This window comes from Pelodiscus sinensis, chromosome 27 (assembly GCF_049634645.1).
Source record: "Pelodiscus sinensis isolate JC-2024 chromosome 27, ASM4963464v1, whole genome shotgun sequence".
NCBI classification, from domain to species: Eukaryota; Metazoa; Chordata; order Testudines; family Trionychidae; genus Pelodiscus; species Pelodiscus sinensis.
The window spans coordinates 14473989-14501107 of record NC_134737.1 but is presented as its reverse complement, the minus strand read 5'-3'; the positions used below and the strand labels follow the sequence as shown (position 1 = coordinate 14501107).

At 43.8% G+C, this 27119-nt stretch overlaps 1 protein-coding gene across 2 annotated transcripts; it reads right to left on the bottom strand.

Annotated features, from left to right (window-relative positions):
* Nucleotides 1-330: 330 nt before the first annotated feature.
* On the bottom strand, nucleotides 331-23928 carry LRIF1 (ligand dependent nuclear receptor interacting factor 1). Of its 2 annotated transcripts, none has more exons than XM_075909911.1 (4): nucleotides 23621-23928; nucleotides 13678-15145; nucleotides 7340-7597; nucleotides 331-1269 (listed from the first exon to the last, which is right to left on the bottom strand). In XM_075909911.1, the coding sequence occupies exons 1-4, from the start codon at nucleotides 23683-23685 to the stop codon at nucleotides 802-804; spliced, it is 2259 nt and encodes a 752-aa protein (XP_075766026.1). In that variant the 5' UTR covers nucleotides 23686-23928; the 3' UTR covers nucleotides 331-801. The 2 variants fall into 2 exon arrangements, with proteins under 2 accessions (XP_075766026.1, XP_006115759.2); XM_006115697.4 differs by lacking the exon at nucleotides 23621-23928 and adding an exon at nucleotides 23227-23356.
* Nucleotides 23929-27119: the final 3191 nt, after the last annotated feature.

Genomic DNA, 27119 nt, shown 5'->3' with positions numbered 1-27119 from the left:
AGCCATTGGGCTAAATGATTTCTTAAATAACAGGCCCGATTACGGTCTGCGGTTTTCAAAGAAAACTAAGTGCATACTCTCTCTCTCGTGAAAGACACTGATATCAAGGTGACAAATGCCCTCCATTTCATTATAGCTAAAAGATCTGCATTAGTCCCAACAGTAACCAATGGTATTGTTTGCTATGCCATCTAGATCTTGCTCTTCCTTCAGAAGAGCACAAAGGTGTCTATAAATAAATCATTCCTTTTTTTATTGTACAATTTTTATTGTATAAAATTTCATGACTAGATCAAATAATTTTATTGAAGCATTATTTCAATACTTAAATGGTCAACTGAATGTTTAGTTTATTTCCTGTAATTCACAAGTAAGCATGCACTAAATAATAATAATAAGAAAAACAAAATCTACAATTGAGGATTGCGATTCACATTCCAGGACTTGAAATTCCAAAGCACAAGAAGTTTCTAGCACTAGTACAGAAAGCTCTTACTATAAACACAAGAAAATACATTGTACTGAGAATTAAAATGGTGTTTCTTCTGCACCATGAATATTTTTACACAGATGGGCTCCCCAAAAGTAGAATTCTGGACAATTCAATTCTTACGTTCCTTACCAATGGGGATTCCTCTCCCCTATATACATGCACCCATGAATGTCCTGTGCATGTCAGGAAATTCGATTAGATTCTAAGTTCATTTTAAACATTCAGAGGCAGTAAGTCAAATTATTCTCTTGTTTAAGTCACTAAAGTCAAGGGAGTCAAAATGAATAGGGTCCAGATGATTAGATTTTTCAGGTCTGCTGCATCTTTTTACGAATCTTTTCCAGTTCTGCCTCTCGTTCTCTCAAAAGCCGTTTCAGTCGTTTTATTTTTTCATCCCTGATTGTTTCATCCAAGTCCAGTGGAGTCAAAGGAAAAGTATCTTCTCTAAAAGAACTTTCACTAGTCGAACCATCTCCTTCAGAAGAATCTAAAGCTACACAGCATGTGTCCTGAACTTGGTTATCTTGAACACATGGGTCTTGCTCAGAGTTCCTCCCAAGAGAAGATCTGGTAGAGGATGTGGAATTTTTCTGCTGTGATAAGATTGGTGTGGGTGAAATACTTTCATTAAGTATTACAGGACTAGTGCTATTGTTTTCCACGCTTGGATTGATGGATGATTTGACTGCCATTTTCTTTTTCTTTCCATTTTCTGGCACTGGTGACAGTTTTGCTTTTCTTTTTTTAGTCAAATCCTGTTCCAGGTCCACAATTATCTGTATATCAAGAAAAACAAAAAACAATATTTACATTAAATTGCACATCATTCTAGTGTTTTATAACCAAGGTATATTAAACACATACTGGAACTTGTTATAGTTATGTGAGATAAGTGTGCTGATAAGTAGACTTTAAAGTTAAGCAAATAAAGTATGTAAACCTACAGAATCCTATTTCTGTCCCACATCAACACCAACAGAACAAAAAACCAAAAGATGATCCTTCCTCCCCACATTGCACACCGCCAATTGTGAAAACTGACAAGTGATGTAACTGAGCTACACCGCCGTTGTTGACTGACTGATTGCATGTTACTTGCAGCAGCAAAAAGGAACCAGGTGTCTTTACATCCTTGCCATAAACGGTTCCTTCCTACTCTATCAACACAGAGAGGATTTGTGTACACTTAACATGCTGGAATGGAACTGCACTTCAGTGTAGACACTACCTGCACTGTCAGGAGAATTTCCCCACTGATCTAAGTAATCTGCCTCCCATAGCTAGGTTGGCAGAAAAATTCTTCCACTACCTTGGTGCTGTCTACATGGGTACTTAGGTTGCCTTAACTATGCTGCTCAGGGCTATGAATTTACATCCCTAACCAATGCAGCTAATCTAACCTAATTTTCAAGTGTACACGAGGGATAGGTCATTAGTTTTTACATTTCCTCAACCAAAGTGACCAGAAACAGGACAAACGATGCATACACTGGTAGCCACTGCATTTGAAATAATTTTTAGAACTACATTAATTTGAAATACATAAAATATTGAAGACAACTGTATAGCATGCTGCTTTCCTCTTTGCTTCTGTTCTAATGTTATTTCAATTTAAATGTTACCCCGGGTGTCATTCACTGCTCATCATCCAGTATTTGTACCTGTGATGCGGCGATTGCTATGCACTGGAATAAAAGGGATTAAAAACAGCCCTGGGAAATGGCTGTTTTAGGAGCCAATCAGGACAAGGCTTCAGGCAACCAATCAGGGCAAGGTTTAAGGTAGCCAATCAGGGCCCAGCTGGCTGTATAAAACAAGCCAAAAGAGAGAGTTCAGGACTAAGCTGCCTAACAGAGACTAGTACCATGGACAGAGCAGTGATGGGCGAAGCTAGGGACCTGGCAAAGCTCCGGCTTGATTAACTGGGGGGGCTCATGTCCTAAGGGACCCAAGGGTACTAGGCTGCAGAAGGTCAGCCAGGGGAAAAAAAGAGGCAGCTGTCGTCCCCCTCCCCTTCCGCACCCCCCCCACCAGCAATGAGCATGGCCAGTAACAGCTGGCAGTTGGCCAAGGTGCTAGACAAATGACAGCAGTTTTGCTGCTGAGGTGGGTGGTGGGATATGGGATAATCATTCCCCAAAGGGGAGGAACCCAGAGAGTGGCCACCGCCAGAGAGCAGTACCAGGGGCTGGGATGTCATGGTGTGGGGGGGGGAGGGAACACAGGGAGAGGTTCTGACACAGAGGAGCTGGGAAGGGTAGGTAACTGTGAGCAAGACACCACCAGAGCAGGATGTCCTGGAGCTGGCCAAAGCTAACTGCCTGGGAGACCAGCAGGAGGCGCCACTGTGGTGAGTCCAACCTGTTGCAATACCTGGATAGAGCAGGGGGCCTGTGAAATGGATGTTTTGTAGCTGTGCCACTGAAGACTATATTATAAGGCAGACACACACGGGGACAGAGTTCAGGTGTCATGGGTAAACTCTGCTTTGGTGTCTCCTGGATTGCACGTGCTTCACTGTGATACTTGGATACATTTTTACTGTGATTTCCTATCTTTTGTCAAATGAAAACCCTTCCCAACCTTCTGCTTCCACTGGAGTCAGTGGCCCTCAATGCCCATCTTAAAATTATCTATGGAACTACATCAAATGAGTGTGAATAAGCCTGATGGACATTTAACAACTGGGATAAAGCTTTCAGCACTAATGAAAGAAGCAACCAATTCAGGAAGAATATATTATTAGATCAGCCGGGTGACCTATTTCCTGTTAAACCATGTTATAAATGTACAGGCCAAGGTCTCAGCAACTCAAATAAATTATCACTCTCACACTCTCTCTCACACACACACACACACACACACACACACACACACACACACACACACACACACACACACACACACACACACACGGCTTCTTCCAAGGCAAGACATCTAATAGGATGGATGGATTGGATGTGCTTGGAGCTACCCACTCTACCTCATTAAAAGAGAATTATTGGATATCACAAAGATGCCAACCTGCACTGACACAAGTATCAGAGGAGTAGCCATGTTAGTCTGTATCTGCAAAAACAACAAAGGAGTCTTGAGGCACCTTAAGGACTAACAGATCTGGGCATAAGTTTTCATCTTTTCCCACGTGTGGAAGCAGGCTCTTTGCTGGCCAGGCCTCTCGCACGTATTGCCATCTAAGCAAAAGGTCAACTTCCCCTTGATGAAAACCCTTACACTATGTAACTTAAAGGTCAGCAACGAACAGGAACCAAAACCAGACCTGAAAAGTTCATGTAAAGTTCGTGCTGGTTTTGCTGACTGTGCCATGCATGATAAGGCAGAAAAGGAAAAACAGGAAACCATCTCACCCCCTTACTCGTGTCACTTAACAGACAGGGTCTGCTAGCCTATCACAAAAGCGCGCAAAAGCTTTCTCTATAAAACAGCTTCCTGTATCAAATGGAGGAATCCCGAATAAACATTGAATGGCAGAATATGAGCCGGGTCCGAGGACTGATCACCCGAGGGCCACCTCCCGCTCACCGAACCAAACGAGTTCCTGTAGAGCGTAACGTATACCAAACATAATGAATACCAAATATGTTGTTATTGTTGTAGTTTGTGTGTCTGTTAAATGTAAGTATTGTTATCTGAAATTGTTTAGAGGTATTGTTAAGTAGTAGTGTTAAAAGTTTTAGATAAATGATTAGTCTTATAAGTAAGACTGATGTAAATGTAACTGTTAATAATCCCTAGTCCCTTGTTATCAACTATTGGGATTTAGAGAAACCTCAAAGAATTTTCTTTACTGTATTGCATTTTGCTTATTGGTCATTCTAATAATTATTTGGTGCCTACGTATGTAAGAAATTGATAAAATAATAATTTATACGTAGAAGCCCTTTAATAAAAGATATTTAGTAATAGTTTGCCTGTTTCTGCGCCTCCCTGGGACTAGCCACATTTCCGAACCTTTTACTTTAAACCACACCACGAAAGCTTATGCCCAAATAAATCTGTTAGTCTTTAAGGTGCTTCAGGACTCCTGAATAGCTTTGCTCTGTAACTTTAAAGATGTTTAATTAAAAAAAAAAAAAAAAGGAATCAGGGAGGCTTCTTGAACCTCTTTTCCCCCTTCCTTCTCTATGGGCCTTTCCCACATTGCAATCTTGTGTTTCCCACTGAAAACAAAAAGGGGAGAATCAGCCCCGGGGGGCTGCCCTCCTAACCTGCCTAGGGTCCTTAATTATCTTGGCCGGTTCTGAGCCTAGAGCTTCCCATTCAATGGAGAAGAATGCTCCTGTAGCCGCAACTGCTTTGTTTAAACCTAAGGGCTGATGAATGAGTCTGTCTCTTTCACACACACATGCTTTATTTTATATAAAATTTGCAAGCTTGCAAAATAAGTAGATTGCAGCCTGTGTTAGTAATTATATAACTACATTAAGACACTCTGGATGATTACTTAAAATTAGGATGCACTGACATCTGGTATTATTAGTATTATAACATGAAAAAGCTTTTGATTGGGTAGAGTGGAAATATTTGGTGTCAGACTTTAAACAATGGAGTTGGATATGGGCTTCTTAGATGGATAAAGAACTTCTAATGAATCTTCATTTGTTGGAGAATTATCAAAATTACTGTACCACTGGTCATTATTTCTGAGAAGAAATAAAAGTGCCAGAAGAACAAGGAAAAGCCAACAAAGCACTAGCCTGTAAAAGGCAAATTACTATGCTCTAGCAACTACTACTCCATAGATCTAATTCCTGTCCTTAATAAAATAATGGCACTAATACTGAAGAGGGGGGTTAATGAAAGGTGACAGAAGCAAGAACAAGGAGAATAGGTTTACAAAGATCAGATCTTTCCAGACAAACCTTATTGCTTTTGTCCTTGTGTTTTAACTAGATGTACAAAGTAAGTGAATGAAGGGACGCATCAAAGAGCAGTGTTGGCTTATCAACACGTATACATTGCTGTTGCACGTCAGGGGTTGACAAACTTCCATTCCCAGCTCATCAGGTAAGCTGCTGGCACACTGGGACACTTTGTATACCCGGAGTGCCCGCAAGCACAGAGCGCCTCAGCTCCCAGTTGACTGTGGTTTGCCGTTCTCAGCCAACAGGAGTGGCAGGAAGTGGTAACCAGCATGTCCTTCGGCCCACAGTGCTTCCCGCAGCTCCCACTGGCTGGGAAGGGCAAATCACCGCTACTGGGAGTTGAGGTTTTCTGGTATGCAATCTGGTTTGGCGTGCGGAGCTTGGAGGGAGATTCTTCTCCAGGAGACACCACATCCTTTGCATAGATTTTTGTATATGAATCTTCCCCAAACTCCGCCCCCTACATCCCCCCCAATAGATTCACATTGGCTGAGATTATGAAAACGGAGTGAATCCTTCAAACTCTCAGGGCTGATCAGCCACCACTTCAGAGACTTGTTCTACCTGAAGAAGTACCAACAACCTGCCCTCTAGATTTCCCCCAGTGCCAGGAAAGATAAGAAAAACGGCTGTAAGATTCTGAAGTGGTGTTGGCCCTACAGGACCATCTGCTGGAAAGATGGCAGAGGCTCTATGAGGCCAGTGCTGAGGCTCATCCAACACTAGGTTGCTCCACTGAAAGTACCAGGAGAAATTCCCAGGCCGAAAACAATTTCCAAGGTGAGACAATAGGCTGCATGTTTGCCTATAAATACTTCATTCTCTCCATGGATAAAGGAGACATTCTTGCTCCTATATTTGGCCGCTGGGATGTTTCAGAGCTGTAACACTCACTTGGGCTTTGGCACGGAGCTGTTGTGGCCAGGGGACAAGTGCACTGCTCCAGCCATTGCAGGACCAGCAGAGTGCTGCCATAGCTGGGGAAGAGAGATGCTCCTCTGGCCCCAGCACCAGGACAGAATTAAGAAAGGGGGACCCCGTTAGTCTGGGGCCCTGGGCTGCAGTCTATAAAGCCCCTGTGTTCAGGGCCAGCCCTGAGGATGTAAGGGGGGGAGGAAGGGAGGCAATACAGCTCTGCATGCTGCCATTCCTCCCCCCACCTAGCTGGAGCTGCATCACCATCACTGTGAGTGCCAGGAAGCTGTGTTCCTGTACTGCCCTTCCCTGGAGGCTCCACCCACGCAGCTCCCATTGGCCAAGAATCATAGCCAATGGGAGCTGTAGGGGGCAATGCCTGCAGGTGAGCACAGGGCAGTGTGTGGCCAACTGTTCACCCCCCTCCAGACTCCTCACACCAAGCCAGAGCCCCAGTCCTGAGCTCCCTCTTGTACCCCAACTTCCACCAAGATCCTGCACCTTCACCCAAACCGCTTACCCTTAGCCTGCTCCCACACTCCAAACCCCGTGGCCCCAGCCTACAGCCGCCTCCTGCACACCTCATTCACAGTTCCACCCTAGAGCCCGCACCCCCAGCCATTGCCCTCATCCCCTTCAACCCTGAGCCCCCACCCTCGCCAGAGACTGTCCATGTGCAGAATGAATTTTGTTATGTGCACCAATATGGAAGTGATGTGTCGCACATCATCTCCATATCGGTACACAAAACAAAGTTTATTCCCCACATGGACATAAAAAATTAGAGGGAATACTGGTCAAGTGTTTTTAGTGAATTGAGTTCCATCTGCACGACAGATGACTGGCAACTAACACTACCTGCACTTGTGGCTGCTAGTCTGGAAATAGTGTTGAACAGCTCTGCATTCTATTTCCTCTGCCCTATCTTTCACATGAATGCCACTTGTGTTGAACTTTAGTTTAATAAGCAGTAAAATCTACTTTTAAAAAATGTAAGCATAGGCCCCTGTAGGGCACACGGCAAAATATATAAACATTGAGATACCTTTTCTTCGCCATGGTTCTGCTTCCTACTTGTTACCACCATTTCTTGTGGTGGTGCACTGCAAGAATCAGTATTCTTTAAGTTATTACTGGAGCATACACTTGATTCTGATCCTGCGGGAGGAGTCCCTAAGAGAATTCTCTTAAGGTATACTCTCTCCTCATTAATGAGACCAAATTTCTGTCTCAATTCAAGGTATTGCTTCCCATGTTTGATTTCAGCAGCCTTTTCTGATGAGCACACCACCTCATTTTGTATCTGAAATCATAAGAATACAATATATAAACAATGATATAGCCATTCACTAATATACCTGTGATAAATAAAACACTTTCTGTTAAAAAGTATTCATTAAGCATTAAACATCAGCTTACTTGGGGAAATTACAATACTATAATATGATCATTGTCTTTTCATCCCCATATATTTATTTTAAAACAGCATACAAATTAACGTTATCAAGTCCTGCTGGTATAATACTATGGGAGGCAAAGAAGCCACCCACCCTAAAATTCTAGAATTATCAAGAAACAGATAACTGAATAGGAAATATTCATTACAATGACATCATCCTAAATCACAGTGTGTTTGCAGTTGCCCACATTTCAAATCTGCCGATAATTCTAGGATTTTGATTGTATATGTTGTCCCCGCTATACGTTGCCCCGCTATATGTCGGTTCCGCACTAACACTGTCGACACTTCTAGGATCTGTTGCATTATAAGTCCTCCCATTCCCTGCTCTTATGTCGCGCGAAAAAAGAGACAATTCTCCCAATCAGCCGTAGGGAAAAAACCCGTTTTATGTCGTTTCGCTATGCATCCATGTTTTTTGGAATGTATCTTGGACATTTAGCGGGGACACCCTGAAACAGGTCCCTTGTGCAGACTGTTGTTGTAACCCGATGCCAACCTTTCAACGTCAGAGCATGTCACATAAATACCTACGAGTGTGCACATTTGTGTACCATGTGAGAGGAGAGAGGAAGAGAAGGAGCAACTCTGGTCTCTACAGAGGTGGCAGGTATTGAGAAAGCTCTGGCATAAGTTACCACAAAGCAGATGACAAATAAATTCATACTTCAGTCTCGTTTTGGGTGGTGAGACAAATAATGAACTAAAAATGAAAAGGTATTTTTAATTATTTTTTTTTATCTAAAGGTTCTCAGCCTTAGTATGCATTCCCCCCCGCCCTCAAATGACTTGCGATTCACTGTATTCCCCAATCCTTTGTGGGTACAGAGTCGGGATGTTAAAATGTGATTATTTTTGCATACAAATTCAGAGGTTACATAGTTACACATGGGGAGGGGAAGGGGAGGTTGTTCCCGCCAGCTCCCCACCCCAGTGTTGCTGGTTCTGATATAGAGGCAACAGCACAGCAAGGCTGGGAGGGGAAAAGGGACAGGCGGCTCCCTGCACATATTGGGAACCTGTGTAGCCGTGAAGCGTACACTTTCACATCCCTAGTACAGAGGATTGTGGGGTTTGGGTCATGATACTATTTTTTGGCTATTATGTGTCTCGGCTTGACAAAGCCCTGGCTGGGTTGATTGAGTTGGGATTGGTCCTGCCTAGAGCAGGGGGCTGGACTTGACGACCTCCTGAGGTCTCTTCCATCTCTATGATTCTAAGTGGGTTACGGTTTTAAAAAAAAGTGTCTAGTGTAGGCTGTCTCCCTCTCAGCCCCACCCCAACACATAATCCAGAGTGGACCTCTCCCTCTCACAGCAGTACAATTACGTGCCTGCATTGAGAAAGGGCTGGTGACTGTCATTTTTCTCTCCCCAACCAGGCACAGCATGTGGCGGACCAAGCACCTCCTCTCTTCCCACAATTCTTTCTTGCCAAACGCCACAACTTTTGCCTCCAGTTCTCCCTGCTAGCTAAGCCTGGAACTGCTCCATAGTGCTGATCAGAACTCTTATCTTTACTCAATAACTAGTCAAAAGCCCTATGAGGGAGGTAAATGCTGAGGGCTGCAACTCTCCCAGGCCTGGGAATAGGCCTGACTTCCTATGAGTCACAATCTAGACTAGAAGTCAATAGTTAAGAACAAAGAACAGGGCTATACTACCCAGCTGCCTGTCCCAAAGGGAACAGATATGGCATGTATCATGTTGGCTTGCTTTCTCCTAGTCCTCTGTTGCTATGCTTTTGAATGAGACAGTTAGTGAGACTGTGGTGACATAAAGAACCAATTATAGAATCATAGAACACTAGAACTGGAAGGGACCTCGAGAGGTCAGAGTCCAGACCTCTGCCCTCACAGCAGGACCAAGCACTGTCTAGATCAGTAGTTCCCAAACTTTTCGGCATCACGCCCCCTTTTTGATTTTTGAGAAACCCTCACGCCACTCCCTCCCCCCAAAATAGCACCAAAACATGGGGGGAGAGGGAAGGAGATTAATGGAGGGGGGGCTGGGTTGCCTCACGTCCCCCCGGAATTTCTTCATGCCCCCCAGTTTGGGAACCCATGGTCTAGATCATTCCTGATCGATGTCTATCCAACCTGCTCTTAATGTGATGGAGATTCCACAACCTCCCTAGGCAATTTATTCCAGTGTTTAACTACTCTGAAAAGAAGTTTTTCCTTATGTCCAACCTAAACCTCCCTTGCTGCACTGTAAGCCCATTGCTTCTTGTCCTATTATCAGAGGCCAAGGGAGCAATTTTTCTCTCCTCCTTGTAACACCCTTTTAGATACTTGAAAGCCGCTATCATACAGCATATATGACTTTAGCATGGTAACATGCTGCAGGATGATTACAACTCTGCACCATCCTGTTCTCTACTCTTCTGTCATTGCTTCAAAACCCCGCCATTCGCCTATCAATAGCTTGATGCTATGTGGGAAGACATCCTCCACCAAAGCATATAGGGAGAAGTGTAATTTCACCACGTCTACAGAATCAAAAAGTTCTTCTACACTTTCATTTTCTACCCTCATGGATTGATTCCAGGAAAAACATTACCAACTCATACCATGTAAATGTTGAGAACACGCTCCACTTGCAGAAGCTTAAGGTGAAGCTTGCTACTGCAAACCAGAAAACGAAGCGGAGGTGGGTTGCCTAGGAGCAGACGTTGCACCCTGAATGCAATGAAAACGTGTACAAACCTCACCCCAACCTACCCCCAGGGAGAGGGGATGATCTTAGCAAGACACAAGGCCAAGCTCGGATGAGGGCCTGATGAGGCAAACAGGGCTGCAGCCTTTGACCTCAGATGCAGGTCCCACTCATAGTTCAAGCTCACTCCCCACCAGGAAGGAAACTGCAGAGAAGAACTCGATAATTTGCAGCTCCTGTGAACAACAGGGGTATATGAAGAACATGAAGGAAAATACATAGCGGGTGGGGTAGCAGAAGAGGGAGTCTGTAGGACTTTCCCCAGTTGATGGTCCCAGTAGGGGTCCAAGGGAAGGAGTTTGAGATAGCCTGTACCCAAGATTATAATAAATTTTATACAAAACCTACTGTTTGAGGTACCATTTAAAAAGTTATGATTTGCTGATCATTATTGTTCTGGTAAAATGTGTGGGATAACACTGTATGTAAAGATGTAAGATTCACTGCCTGATATTGACAAAAGGCCTGGGTACTGTGTTTTGGAGGGGAGTAACAAACAAGTTCTCCAGGGGCAGAAGGCTAGTCAGCACCTCAGCCAGGTGTCAGTGAAATGAGATGGGCCAACGTCAGGCACAAGAGAAGGTGTGGGGAAAAACAAACCTACATTCAGACAAATAAGCAGCTTACAGTTCTTGGACCCACAGACTTTCTATCTCCTGAACATCAGTGGGAGATTATTCTTTGCATGATAAATGGCTACAAGAAGGGGGCAGGTGCCCCGAATCATCTCTCCCTTGCTGTCTACCCACAGCATCATAAGCCCCGAAGAACAAAGGAAGGAGCACTGCACTGGGGAAGGAGGAAAGGAGAGATCCTGACTGTACTTAAGCTGTCCTATTGTAAATTGCCTGTGATACAAGTAATTTATTTTAATGTATCAGATAAAAGAGGCACTGTGAAACCTGTATTAGGTAACGTTCATGAATAAACTTATGCCTCACACTCCAGACTAGGAAGAGATACAGTGCTTTCAAGACCTGATGGAATACTATCACCGGTTCCTCTTCAACACTGTATCAATCACACCGATGTGCTAAAAGGCAAAGACCCTAATGACTGGTGAGTGAAAACCCTGAAGATGAGGACATCTGCCTGGCTTGGTCACGTCAACCCAGAGTTCACCCTAGAGTTAATCTCTAAGCAGGTACAGCACTCTCAGGGAGATCTCACATCTAGTCAGGAAGTTGTTTCCCAGGGAGAGGTTGAATTCAATTAAGAAGGAGGCTCTGCTTAGCAAATGGACTGTGTACTTCCTCAAACGGTATCTGCTGGTAGCCCTTTTCCCTGGTCACAGACCATGTGCCCTTGTCATGGCTAGCCACCATGAAAGACTCAACCTCAATTATTCACTGGTATCTAGCACTCCAGCTCTGTAGCTTCTGGGAGAAGCACCAACCAAGGAAGGAACATGCAAATGTGGATGTTTTCCCCCAGGAGGACAGGACTGGAAGGACACTTGCGCAAGAAACATTTCTGGACTGAAGAATGAGGGGTGGCATGTGACGGGACACACTCCCATCCCAATGATGGAAAGCAGAGCCAATTAGGTGCATCTACAGAACCTGCTCCACTAGGAAAATGGGAGCTTAAAAAAAGTGATGCTCGCTACTAGGGAAGGGAGCCAGTAATTGGTGTTGCCATGGACTAGAGGTATTTGGACTAGAAAAAGATCCTGGGAGTGAACGGAATTCCTGCCAGGAGTGCTGAGACTGCCCAGGAGTAAGGGGGATGGCTCCCAAAGGGCACCCGGGGCAAAAGACTACGGCAGAGCCCAGGCTCAGCCAATTACACCCTATAAACAAGTATTTCAAACTATTTTTGGTTTCAATTGTGTGTACGTTTTTATACCGAAGTCCTCACTTCTACTTATACATTGTGACATTTTAACCTCACTTTTTATCAAGCTACTAGGGGAAAAACTTAGGATGGAAGAATCCCAAGCACTGCTATAGGCTGGGTATCGACTGGCTAAGCAGCAGTTCTGCAGAAAAGGACCTGGGGATTGCAGTGGATCAGAAGCTGAATATGACTCAGCAGGGTGCCCTTGTAGCCAAGAAGACTAAGACATATTGGGGTGCAATAGTAGATCAAGGGAAGTGTTATTCCCCTTTATTCAGCACTAGAACCCCCACCAGAGAAAGGGTGTGGACACACTGGAGAAGGTCCAGTGGAGGGCAATGAAAATGATTAGGGGGCTCGAGCACATGACTTATGAGGAGAGACTGAGGGATTTGGGCTTGTTTAATCTGCAGAAGACTAGAGTGAAGGGGGATTTGAGAGCAGCCTTCATCTACCTGAAGGGGTTTTTCAAAGAGGATGGAGAGAGGCTGTTCTCAGTGGTGACAGATGATAGAACGAGGAGCTATGGTCTCAAGTTGCAGTGGGGGAGGACTATGTTGGATATTAGGAAAAACTATTTCCCTGGGAGGATGGTAAAGCACTAGAATGGGTTCTCAGGGAGGTGGTGGAGTCTCCATCCTTAGAGGTTTTTAAGGTCAGACTTGGCAAAGCCCTGGCAGGGATGATTTAGTTGGGACTGGTCCTGCTTTGAGCAGAGGATTGGTCTAGATGACTCCTAAGGTCTCTTTCAACCCTAATCTTCTATGATTCTATGAAGAAACTATGGAGGAAAGTCAATCATTCGCCTCTCTGCTTGTATCTTCCTGTTGGATATTGGAAAGAGATAAAATTTGTGGTTTCCTGACATCCACTTTTATACCTGCAAGCCTATTTCCAAGGCTTCAACAGGTTTGCACAAAGACCTTTCTACTGCAGTGTCTCTGTCTCTTTCAAAGGGAGCACAACACAATTTCAAATAAGCACCCCCCTATTTGCCGAATACCCAGGAGAGGCTGGGTCTGGCTGATAAGACTTACTCTTCCTTCCAAAAGGAGAGCTCCTCCTTGGTTCCATCTGAAAGGGAGCATAGCTTAGAAAGAGGGGTCTGGTTCAGCAGGAGTTTTTAGTTTGTTTTTACCAGATTAAAAATCACAGTCATTGCAAACATGGACATAAGCTTTTCCTCTTCTCACCTTTGTTCATTTGCATAATTCAATCTTACTGATTAAAAATGTATTGCGTTTGGGGGGGCAGCATGCTTATTTAAAGAAAAAGGTATTTGAATGACACCGGCTTCTGACACACAGAATCAGGATGTAGAGATAATCTGGCATAGATAACTGTGGGCACATTTTGCTGTAGAGTTACCTTTTGTTCTTCACTGAAAGCACAGGGTTGTTTGGACTGAGGTTTAACAGCAGTTGATGCTTTGGGGAACTGACTCTTCTCTTTGCTGTTACAATGCATGTTTTCATCTGTCACCATCTTTTTAACCGGATTAATTTCACTTGAAATACCCCCTGTTGTGGACAAAGGCCTGCACTGGTTTGTATTAATAATATTTTGATTCACACTTGGTTTTGGAAGTAGAATGGGTGCAGGTTTTAAGTTCTTTCTTAAATCAGGCTGCGGAACAGGTTCTGTATTTATACTTGACGTTGGATCTTTCGGGGCAAGTGTAATCGCTTTATTTTTTGACAACACAAGATTTACCACTTTATTGGTTATCAGCTGAGAGGCATCCTTTTTAAAAGGAGCATCAGTACCTGGAGAGGCTTGCTGGTCAACTTGGGTTGACAGAATATCAGACCCTCTTTTAGTCAGCAAATACACTTTCCCATTGTACATCACCAGAGCATTATCTTTAATAGGAGTGATTTTGGTCTGGCTTCCACTAGGGCTGTTAGAACAGATTTGTAAAATATTTGCAGGATTTTTTTCTACGTTCTTCATATCTGCCAAGGTTTTCAAGATCTTTGAAGCCATGTTATTTGATGACTTTACGGGAACAAGGTAAGGTACTGATGCCTGGGCATTTTCTTGCACAACCCATTTCATTGGACACTGCCGGCCATCAGAAGTTACTATCGGTGGAACAGATTGTGCAGTTGTCAGTATGAACGGTTCTGCTGCTTCTGTAACAGGTTTTGGACAAATGGCTTGCAAACGCTTGGGAATGACTGTTTTCACTGTATTTACTGGCGACACATAAATAACAGTTGGCATTTTTGTGGCTTCAGCTACTCCAGAGGCATTTGTAGCTGCAGCTGCTAGTATTTTCTGCTGTACTGTAGGTGGTAAAGAAGAAGCTGGGACAGATTTCACTTCTGCATGAGCTGGTATCTGTAGGTGATGCCCAGAAGGCAACACAGGAGACTTCACAGTCACTGGAAGACTTTTTGGGTTTACTAATACATATGCTGTGTTACTCTGGTTAGATGAAGTTGACACTGCAACATTTTGCAAAGACAATCTATCAACTGAAACAGAATTACTCTGAGTGTTAGAAACTGGTTTTGTAGTCAAGCTCTCTTTTTCAGGGATCACACTAACATTTTCCTGTTTATCCAATGTCCTTGTAAGAATGATCTTTCCAGGATTCGTGGGACTAAAAACAGGTATCTTGACAGATGAAGATGCGGTATTATTGGCAAGCTGTGTCTTAAAAGTAAAATGAACTGGACTTGATAGGTTTCCTTTAGCAGTATCAGGCGTTACTGATGACTGAACGAGTGGCATAAAATTTCCAGAAGAATTAGAGATTGGAAGCAACTTCAGAAGGTTTTTTCCATCCGGCCCAGTCGTCTGAACTACTTGGTACATACAGCCTGCAATGCTTAAAAAACAAAAGAAGAGGAAGAAGAAAAAGTGTAAGTGACCAGAACATGGATATTTTGATTAATTTGCACAAATTATTGTAAACTATACACTACAGTCGTATATTAGAAGTTGGCTAACTACAAAAAAAAAACAGATAATTTTCAGTAATTTCAATGGTAAAATGTATGTTTCCTTATTGATACACATCACTGGGTCAGCTGTTTCAAACACTTCGTTGCATCTGACGAAGTGGGTCTTTGCCCACGAAAGCTTATGCTCCTACACTTCAGTTAGTCTATAAGGTGCCACAGGACTCCTCGTCGCTTTTGCAGATTCAGACTAACACGGCTACCCCTCTGATACTTGTTTCAAACACTGTCACTTTGTACTCATACCTAATTAATAAATACTAGAGTAGCAGGGCATTCTTCTCAGCTAAAAATAAAATGTCCCCAAATTCCTTCCTCCTGTGCCTATAAGGCCTTTCTTCCTGAGGTATAATCTTTCACTATCCCCAGATTCTTGGGAGAAACCAACTTTCTTGCTTTCCCACCATTCTACACTCCTACTCCATATTCCCACCCACCAGACACTGGAGCACTGTGAGGAAAAGGCATGATGCTGAATGTAAAGAGAACATTTTCTGTGATTTATATCTCCTGGACTCTGGAGAGAAAAGCAGCGAGAAGCATGCAGGGAAAGAAGTAAACGCTGGATCCCTCTCCGCATGTGTGTCCCTAAATGGAGAAAGCTACAAAGATAGACAGACTTGTCTACTTGATAACTTATTCTCTCACTCAGCCACATCTACCAGTTCTCACTAGAAGTTCACTTTCTCCAGAACACCTGACTGATCATAATAATGACCACATATAGATAGAGGTCTATCAAATTTGCAGCCATGAAAATCATGTCATGGACCATACAATCTGGTCTCCAGCCATGCAGTTGTGAAGGCAAAGCAGAAAACAGCAGTTGCTGGATGGACATACAGCTCTGAAGGCAGCTTCACCAGCAACAGCAGAGCAGAAGTAAGGACAGCATGGTGTTGTACCCTTACTTCTCCGCTGCTGCTGACAGTGGTTCTGCCTTCAGAGAGCTAGGTGCCTGGCCAGCAACTGCTGCTTTCTGGTCACTCAGCTCTGAAGGTACTGCACAAGGAAGGAAACCATTAGTACAACTCTCTCTACAACATACTTGCAACCCTCTTTTGGGTTGGGACCCGATTTTAAAACACTATGGATAAATCACACATTTGTCATAGATTGGTCACAGTATAAATAGCACATTTTGTGGCTGTGTAACATCTACAAAATTTGCTATTTATGCTGTGACCAATCCATGAAAAATGTGACTTTTTCACAGTTTATGTAAACTCCTACGTGCATGTAGTCTGATCCACTTGGGCTGAGACTTATGGACCCTAGTCTCATGCCCTCAGATAGCACAAAAAGGATGGAGGAACTTATCTATAAAATTATGTAGCTGCTGAGAGGATCTTAAATTATTTAAAAGCCTGACCTACTTGGATGTAAATGAGACTCGAGGAAAGATAAAGGCAGACTAATTGCCTAATGGAAATAGAATCAGAGCTATTTTAGATAAATATTTAGAGTGAGGATTCAGAAGCCCCTTTACCTTATGGAACATGGAGTAGGAAGGGTCGGTCCACAGGCCAACCTCTCAAATAACTTTCTGGGTTCATGATTAATTCCACATTCAGAGAGATGACACAGAAAATTATCTGATAAAGGTACAGAGGCCCCATGATCATTGTGAGAACAATATTCAAATCCAATGTTAAAAGGGACTCAAACAAGAGGGAATAGATGGAGCAAGTGTTTCTGTAAGTTGGTTACTGGAGGGTGAATGTAGACCATCAGCTTACTGAAAACAAAGATGGCGGTCACATTGAACCTGACTGATCTCAATGAGTTTTGATTATTTCAATTGTCACTGATAGTCCAAGATTAAAATGGTGGCGGAACATCTCAAAATATGGAAAATCAATCCCACTTCAAACAGGTTCTCTTGGTTGAAGACTTCCTGCTTTCCAAAAGGATTTTTTTGGATCTTAGCAGGACGTTCAGTCTACTGCTCCTAGCACCACAGAAACCAAGACGTCAGCTTGAGAAACTAGGGTTAGGTTGAAGAATCTCTGACCTCAACTTGAGAAATTCTATTAACTGGGAAGCAGGTTTCAATGGTTCTGATATCAGTTCTGAAAGTTCTGAGAGTCAGAGCTGCCAAGAAATTCAGGTTGGGGCTGTCAACAGTATCTTGGTTCTGTTCCAATGAACGTTGTGCTTCAACAGCATCATGGGGCATGCACAGAATTACTACTGACCCCAATGCAGAAGAAAAGCCTCCATCAGTAACACTGAGTCCAGCTTCCTCTTAAGAACTTCTGGAGATATGTAGTGTTCTGTCTCTTGTGAGTGAGCAAGTTAGCTGGACCTTCCAGCCCATGTGGGAAATGACCGATCTTTGAGGGATCATTCATGCTTCCAATTGTAGAATCTGCTCAAGAAGCTGGCTAATAAATTGTCCTTTCCCAGCAAAAACAGCACCACTGGGGTGATTCAACAGTGGATGCTTCACTCCCAGAGTAGGACAACTTCCTGCCACAGCTGGAGAGGTCAGGCTCCTCAATGGATCATCGCTGTGGTATCGGCTGAATGGTTTTCACTTGTAGAGCTTTCCTCGCTCTGAAACCTAGAATGTTAAGCTCTCAGCTCCAACACTTTGGTATGAAACCTCATTTCCAAACATATTTTATGTTCACTTTGCCAGTCTATGTTGAACTCCAGTACAGCAGATAACCTCTGCAGTAGCTCCATTCAAATAATAAAGAAAATAACATTTCCCCCATTTTTCATTTTTAACATGACACATTTTTATCCTGACAACCTATATTTGCAGTATGGAAGTTGTGAATGGAAAATGGAGGTTTTATTAGTTTAATGGGATTCTGATGGGAGTTTGGGCACCTTAAGATATGGGTAAGTACTTCATCTAAGTGATTCTGCTTAAATGACCCCAATAAAACAGCTAATATGGACACTTAAATCACTGTCATCATGATTCAAAGTAAAACATCCCATTTAGATTTATGGGGCCACTTTACACCTCCCAAACTATTATTCATGCAGACAGCAACTGATTCCTGGGTCACACACAAGTTTGTAACACATGGCTCATATTCTGAAGGGTTCTTCCATGAACACCCGTTCAAGAACCTTTCCGTTTGTAGATGTAAAAAGCTCACATACTGCAGCCAGGTGCAGAATTTTCAGAAAATTCCCTAGCCATGGAACTGCTAAATGCCTGGGCTTTGTGCATCTCCTGTGGAGTCCAGATGCACTCCAACCTGCTCCCAAAGTGACTATTAATGAAAAAAGAAAAAGTGTGAGGATGAACTCTATGATAGTCATGCTCCTCCTTTCTCTCCCAAAGTGAGGTTTGTTTTTTTGGGGGAAAGGGTTGTTTTATTTTTAATCACCCCAAGGATAAGGAACAAAGGAAGATACAAATGACAGAGCAATTAAGATTAGTGAGTATGCTCTGGAGTCTGTATCTGCTGGTCAGAAAGAAGTGAAGAGTTGTTTGCACCATATCCTTAATTATAATTTTGGAACCCAATGTAAAAAGGCGGCAAAAGGCAAGCTTCACCAGCCGATACTGTTTTCTAGACAATGCCAAGCTTGTGCTGTAGAGGTACACTTGTGCTATGGACAATTTGCTAAGGACTAACCGGGTGTAGTGAAAGCTGAACAATGGGGAACGAAAGGAATTTTCAGTCTGACAGTTTAAAAGTTTGCTTTTACTGACATCTGTTTAACACAAACATGTATTAAACAACTAAAAGAAAACTAGAGATGATCAATGAGTCATCTACCAACACTAGGAAAGACCTGGACTGACATTTCAAAGGCTTTTAAAAAATCAAATGCTTACATTGAAAAAAACCCTCAACCTTTCTTTATATGTCATAAAGGGGGGGGGGGAATCAAAGTGAATTAAAAGATATTTTCTTTACTTTGCAGGTCTCTTTCTGCTAGAGAATAAGATCTATGAATTATTTTGTATGAATTATTTAACCTTACTGTAAATAAATGGACTGATGAGTCACAAGTCAATCCACTCACACGTAAGTAAATGATATTTTTGTTTAAATGAAGTTTAATTCTCTTTTAGTAAAGAACTATGGATAAACTCCTATAATTCAAGCAGAGTTTAACAGCTCTGTCATTACTAAAGGAACAGGGAAGAGGACCTGCCTCTAGCTACTAATTTTAGTTTAATGCTCCGTGGTGACAATGTTGACAAAGAAATCCTTAAAATGAGTTGAACAGTTTCAGATTGTTGCTAGGGTTCACTCCCTCCCCCCCCCCCTTTAAAAAATAAAATTACATGTTTACAGAAACTTTCCCTAGTTCTTCAGTAACCCGTATCCATTTCTCACTTCTATTTTATGGTAATTACAGATTGTCTATTTTCTGCTCTTGACTCAGTACTTCAGCTTGAATACAGTATAATCCAACCCCTTGAATTATACATGAAGGCAATGAGCTTCCAGCAAGAAAATTAGTGATAAAATGACAGGTTTCAGAGGAGTAGCCATGTTAGTCTGATTCAGTAAAAACAATGAGGAGTCCTTTGTCACCTTACAGACTAACAAATTTACAAATAAAGTGATAAGATGGTTGAAATCTTCTCTAGAAAGATCTGGCCAACTTCTTCATTATGAAATTTAGGAATATGTCCCAGATGTACGCGTGTCACCCCTTTCACCATGTATCACAGATAAAGGAAACTGACACATGGATGCTACCTTTACTGAAGAGCCAGGCCTTTTATTTTGTCCAGGTGTGACAATGAGCAAGACAATTTTTAAACTTCCTATTCAGACCTGGGAATGGTGGGCAGTCAGCAGAAAATGCTTGAGCAGGGTCAAATGTGACATGCAAAAGGAAAAAAAATCTGGGTTTGAGATATTTTTAAATGTTGTGTTCTACAGTTGTTTTTAATATTGATATATCAGTGATATATCCCCATATCAAAATTAATATTTTTTAAAAACCACTCTGGTTCTTTCTTGCCTTAGAATAATTAGGAATGTCAAATCTCACACAGCAAGGTTGCACTGCATACTGTGAACTCTCTCAACCATTGTCTGAAGGAGAAGGATGTTGGACCCTCAAGAACCTGTACTCCAAAATGTTTATTCATTGATGTTAATAGATATTCCTTCAGTAGGTTACTTCCCTCCCCTACCTGCATTTGAACAAAAGTAACATTCCCCTCAATCTGAGTTTACCAGAATGGCATCTCCAGTATAGTCTTACCAACTCAGTCTTTGCAACCATTATGAAAGGCAAGCCGTGAATTTCTAATGTGAACGATAAAGAACAAAATTATGATTCTCTTTCTCTCTGAAGAGGAAAAAATTCAAAACAAGCAAAAGACTTTTCAGTCCTGCATGATACCTCAATGAAGCGAGAAGGTACAATAACAGCTTCCCCTCTTTTCTTTTAGCTACCTTATAATAGTGTGCCTTTAACCTCAGTCATCAAATTGTTCATTTTGTGAATCTCATGTAAATAAACCCACTAGTGGACAGCTAATTCGCTACAAATTTGGGAAGACACCATGATACAGGCTCCATTCTCTTCCGATGTTAACTCTGAAACCTCAAGCTGGAAATCTAAATGCATATTGTAAATTGGGAGCATGTGGACAGAGTAAAATAAAAAAACAAACTGCACAAGGAAATTAATTGCCTATTTTTGACAATCAAACCAATAACCTAAATAAAAAAAAATCAGAAATTGCAGCAGAGGCTACAAGAACAAGGGATCTTGCTCCAGAATTTAGGTCTAGCTTGCTTTAAAGGACTCAGGGCTTTGGCTTTAACCAGGTAGTTGTAGCAGAAGCATAACAAATCCTTTTGCTCTTCAGGATTGTAGGATGACAATGTCTTCCAATGATGAGTGCACAAGACTTGTAGAATTAGTTTTATGCTCCTTGGTGACAAAGTTGATAAAGAAATCCTTAACATGGATTAGGCTTAGGAGTTGTTCATTGCCAGAACAGAATGATTCTTAACTTCTGAACCACAGCTGCACCAATCACAGGAATCCCATGATGTTCTTCATGAAGCATTAGATGTTCGAGAGATTCAGAAATCAGAAAGTTCTATGAAGCCATTGCTGCAATTCCATGTCCATTTTTAGTCTACATACTATGCAGCAATCTAGTTTCTCAATTTCAGAGGGCCTGAAGAACTTCAGATTTCAGTCGTGATTAAGCCCAAATAGAGTCAAGGGATCATTCAGACTGTAAAGCTTTTTCTACAGACTCAAGATTCAATAAGTAAGCTCTGTTTTCACAGCTGGTTGCTCTTCTGAATGTTTGAAGCTCTGGCACTCGAGAAAGAATGTTCTTTTAGAATAGTCACAACTCAAAAGTGCATTCCAGCTTACCATGTTCTGAACTCATCTGTTTAATAGACTTCTCCTGCTCCATCGGAAACAATCTGTCTTGATTCACACAGTCAGAACCGGAGAAAGACAGCTCCTCTTTACTGTTTTCAGTGAAATTGTTGATACAATAGGGCCTAGTGTGTTCTCCATTTTTTTGTGTGTATTTTAAACATCATTGAGTTTCCTCATTTGCCTCTTGGGAGAGAGGAAGACAGACAACAGAGCTGAAGGCCAGAACTGCAATTACAGGGACGTAGAACTGCAATTACAGGGACGTAGACCAGCGCATCTCTGATCTTTCTGTAACCTCTAGGGTTCGAAGCTGCATGCCACTCAGTGCAGCTCTCCTCTTCTCACTGAAGGAGGTGACCTAACATGGCTGAAACAATATGCACTTCTCTAACAAGCGAGCTACCTAGAACACAAACTAAGGCTAATGGTTCCAGCTTAGTTATTAACAGTGATGAGCTATTTCTAATGACTGTTTAGATTAGAATTAATACATTGCACTGATTAGATTTGGCCTGCTCCCTTAAAAAGGTTAACCCTGCCTGCAAAGAGGGTACTGACATAAAAGTTAAAGTGGGAATGAGTAACTGCCCTTCTCTAGATTAAATATAATGCAAGACCACTCAACCTCAGAGCTGTGAAAAGAGGAAGTTTTGCTCTGACTCATGCTCCATGGAAGAAACATCTTTGCTCCATTGAGATTTATTGTACCTGTAGAGTCATTGCTCTATTGGCCAGTTCTGTTTGCATAAGAACAGACCCTTCTATACATTTTATTGGGAGAAACCACACAGTGATATAGACCTATGCACAAGAACAGACCCTTCTATATATTTTATTGGGAGAAACCACACAGTGATATAGACCTATTCTGGTAGTCTCTCTGCCATAAAATGAGCTTATTGCTATGTCCTTTCCAATTCCTTTTCTATTGACCTGGTCATCCCTTCCATCCTGTAATGATCAGATAGTTTTCAACATTAAACACATGTAAGAGGTGTAGCATTTTTTTAAAGGGTGGTACTAATCACTGGATGTGTTCTACTTTTAAGATCTGGACTAAGCCACTCATGAGAGCCTTCCACTTTCCCCATGAAGATCACAATGTAGTAGGCTAACTCACTATTGCTTACTGTACAAACGTTTCCCTCACTCATGTGTTTACACATAGCTGTGGCACTTCCTGCAGGACCCAGGGCTGCAAGTCACATCATCACTATCAGTAGCATTCGACATGCATCTGATCAAGCGGGTCTTTGCCCACGAAAGCTTATGCTCCAACACTTCGGTTAGTCTATAAGGTGCCACAGGACTCCTCGCTGCAGTAGCATTCAGTGTGAGGGACTCTTATCTGAATGGGCATCAGGTAACACGGCTTGGCCTCCTCAAATCTCCATTTTCACTCCTTGTTGCAGCCCTGGGACCACACGATGGCAGGACTCAAAGCTCTTCTGGACACCCAGGGTGGTGAGCTGTGCCAGGTACTGCCAGAACAGAGGCAGGGCTTCGGCTGTAAGGATGGCAGAGTCTCAAATAGAAGGGAGAAGGAGCCTAGCCTTGCCAAGGGGGAGGAGGGAGAGCATGTACTGCCCATAAGACTGACCTAGAGCAGGGAGCTACACATGGGTTCCCAAAATTAGGGATGTTTTCCTTTGCTGAAGAAATTCTTGCCATTGGAAAAAGCTGCCCAGTCAAAAGCCCAGTGACGCTTTACAGAGGAATAACGTGCTCTGGTGTGTGACCAGGTCGGGGTGAGCAGGGCGCGCGTGTCAGTGTCACACACAACGCGCTCGGCTGTGCCCCTCCAGCACTGGACAGAGCAGGGAGCGCAGGCTGCAGGCTCAGCCCCCCCCGCCCCGACTCCCTCCTGGGCCGGCTCCGCACCCGCGGGGACGCCAGAGCCCGCCCGGCTGCTGCCAGCGAGGCCCCGGGCGGGGAAGCGGCGCGGCGCCCAGGAGCCCCCGCGCGGCCTGCGAGCGGCCCGGCCGGGTACTCACCACTGCGCGCCGCTGCCGGGCCCGGCCTCGCAGCTCTGCGGCGCCCCCAGCGGCGGCCCGGACATGGCGCGCGGCGCTGGCCCGGGAGGCGCCCCCCCGCCCGCGGCGCCGCGGGGCTCTGTCCGGGGCCCTGCCCGCGCGCGGCGGCTCCGTGCTGGGCGGCGGCGCGCGCTGCCCGCGGACTCGCCTCACGCCCCCGCTCGCGGGGCAGCAGCCGGCCCGCGGGAGGCGGACACGTATTTCCGGCGGCGGGCGCCTCTCGCGAGCCTACTGGCCCGCTCCTTCGCGCCGAGCCAATCGGGAGCAACTGCCCGTGCAGCCACTTCCGGGTCACGGGGCCGAAAACACAGAAGAGCGGCCGGAAATGGCCGCCTGCTCGCTTGTCCGCGCAGGCGCGACGAAAGGTCACTTCCGGGCGTGTGGGAAACACTTCCGGTAAATGAGACTCACTTCCTGTTCTAGGAAAGAAGAATTCAATGGTTGTGTTAAGGCTCCCCAGCATGTGCAGCCCAGAGTGTGATTCCCAGCTACTCCCTGACTCCCCACCATTGACACCCCACATCCCATCACCCTCAGCTTGCCCCAAGGATCCTCACTAACCTCCCCAGGCACCCCATGATCCCTTCAGTCTGCAGCCCCACACCTGGCCCTTTATCCTCCACTCACCCCAACTCACCCCAGTCACCTCTCACTGGCCCTCTATTAGCCCCCCACCCCCAAGTACTAATCCCCAATTACTCTTAATTTCCAAATCATCCCTACTCCTCATCTCTTTCCACCAACCCCTATAATTAAATCTCACTAAGGCCACATGGGCCCCTTCATTCTCCAGTCACCTCAACGACCCCCGGTTACCTCTTACTGCCCTTCCCATTGACCTCCCCACTCCCTATTACCCCAGTTGTTTCCTAGTTACCTCTTACTAACCGCTCCACTGACACGCTACTCTTCATCCAACTGACCCTCTCGGTTATCTTCTACTTTCTCACCCCCAACACCCATCATCCCCACTAACCCTGAGTCATAGAATCATAGAGCTGGAAGTGACCTCAGGAGGTCATCAAGTCCAGCGCCTTACCCTAGGCAGGACCGATCCCAACTAAATCAACCCAGCCAGGTCTTTGTCAAGCCGAGACTTAAAAACCTCTAGGGATAGAGATTCCACCACTTCCCTAGGTAACCCATTCCAGTGCTTCACCAGCCTCCTAGTGAAATAGTTTTTCCTGATATCCCCACTGTAATCCCCAGGTCGTTTTCTGCTGAACTGCTACTTAGCCATTCAGTCCCCAGGCTGTAACAATGCTTGGGATTCTTCCATCCCAAGTGCAGGACTCTACACTTGTCCTTGTTGAACCTCATCAGATTTCTTTTGGCCCAATCCTCTAATCTGTCCAGGCCACTCTGGACCCTATCCCTGCCCTCCAGCGTATCTACCTCTCCTCCTAGCTTAGTGTCATCTGCAAACTTGCTGAGGGTGCAATCTATCCCCTCATCCAGGTCATTAATAAAGATGTTGAACAAAACCAGTCCAAGAACAGATCCTTGGGGCACCCTGCTAGAAACTGACTGCCAACCTGACATCGAGCCATTGCACTACCTGTTAGCCCCAACAGTCTAGCCAGTTTTCTATCAATCTTACAGCCCATTTATCCAATCCATATTCCCTTAATTTGCTGGCAAGAATGTTGTCGGAGACCATATCAAAGGCTTTGCTAAAGTCAAGGTATATCACATCCACTGACTTTCCCATATCCACAGAGCCAGTTACCTCATTATAGAAGCTAATCAGATTGGTCAGGCATGACTTGCCCTTTGTGAATCCATGTTGACTATTCCTGATCACTTTCCCCTCTTCCAAGTGCTTCAAAATGGATTCCTTGAGGATCCCCTCCATGATTTTTCCAGGAACTGAGGTAAGACTGACTGGTCTGTAGTTCCCTGGATCGTCATTCTTTCCTTTTTTAAAGATGGGCATTACATTTGCCTTTTTCCAATCATCTGGGATCTCTCCCGATCTCCACGAGTTTTCAAAGAGAATGGCCAAAGGCTCCTCAATGACATTTGCCAACTCCCTCAATATCCTCGGATGCATTAAATCCGGGTCCATGGATTTGTGTATGTTTTAGCTTTTCTAAATAGTTCCTAACTTGTTTTTTCCTCACCAAGGGTTGTCCACCTCCTCCCTATACTGCGTTGCCTAGTGTATTTGTCTGGGAGCTGACCTTGTCTGTGAAGACAGAGGCAAAGAAAGCATTGAGTACTTCAGCTTTTCCCACATCATCTATCACTAGGTTACCTCCCTCATCCAGTAAGAGCCCCACACCCTCTCTGATCAACCTCTTATTGATAACATGCCTGTAGAAACCCACCCAACTGATCCCCCAATTACTCCTCATGGACTCCTCATTTTCCAGTCATCCCTAATTGACTGCCCAGTTACCCCATACTGATTCCCCACAGTTCTTTTCTGTGACCATTGGTTCTAATTGGCAGAGGGCAAAAAGCATAGATTTTTACACTTATCCCCTAATTAGGTTATGTGCATGATACTTCATCAAAGGGTGGTATGTGAGTTCTCTACCACGAGTAACTAGCCCACTGGTCATCATAATAATTGTGAAATGTATATAGTGATAATATATAAGAAATTATGTATTTATGCAGAAAATTATATTCTTCAGTTTTAAAGGTAAGGCACATTTTAAAGCTAGGCAGGTTACCAGGAGATGATTTTACTCAGAAATGTTCCTTTCAGGCAGAAATTAACAGACACCTAACTTCCTGTCTGGCCATTTGGGATAAAATGGTGTCCTTGGCCTCTGTTTGTCAGAGGCTGGAGAGGGATGGCAGGAGACAAATCACTTGATCATTGTCTTCAGTCCAGCCTCTCTGGGGCACCTGGTGCTGGCCACTGTCGGTAGACAGGATACTGGGCTAGATGGACCTTTGGTCTGACCCAGTACGGCCATTCTTATGTTCTTATGTATACCTCACAATGTATTCCACAATGTACACTGAGCCAGGGGTGGAATGGAAGATTCTGAAATATACCCAAGAGGACATTTTTAAGATGAAATATACAGCTGATGATGTGAGTGTGGGTTTATAAGTAAAGACACAAGATTGTTATGGTATCTCTTGGGATGCAATGAAACACACGGGGTCCTTAAGCTGCGAGGCAACTGACTTCATTCTTGTAGCACTAAAAAAGGGTGATAGCCAACCTGGCCGTAAAGCATTGTGAGGATTTGGGGTGAGCAATACTTGGTTAGACTTAAGAGTATCTTGTTAATGGGAGTGCTGTGATTTTATATGTAACAATTTGTTTCCAATACTTCTACTCTCTACTACTTGAATCTCTATGTGTAGTCATATAGACTTATACAGATTTAGCGACTATGACCTTGTGTTCTTGGCCTTGATTTCCCTCTTCCCCACACAAGGGGGGAATGGCTGCAGAAAACAGTCCAGGGGAGATAAACAGGGGCATCTCCTGAAT

Excerpts from the sequence above, each read along its gene's own strand:
- LRIF1 (XM_006115697.4), bottom strand. The coding sequence starts at position 23,297 with ATGGCAAGAATTTCTTCAGCAAAGGAAAACATCCCTAATTTTGGGAAC. Across the intron at positions 15,146-23,226 it reads TGTGTAGCTCCCTGCTCTAG|CATTGCAGGCTGTATGTACC; the intron begins GTCAGTCTTATG and ends TTGTTTTTTAAG. Across the intron at positions 7,598-13,677 it reads CTTTCAGTGAAGAACAAAAG|ATACAAAATGAGGTGGTGTG; the intron begins GTAACTCTACAG and ends TTATGATTTCAG.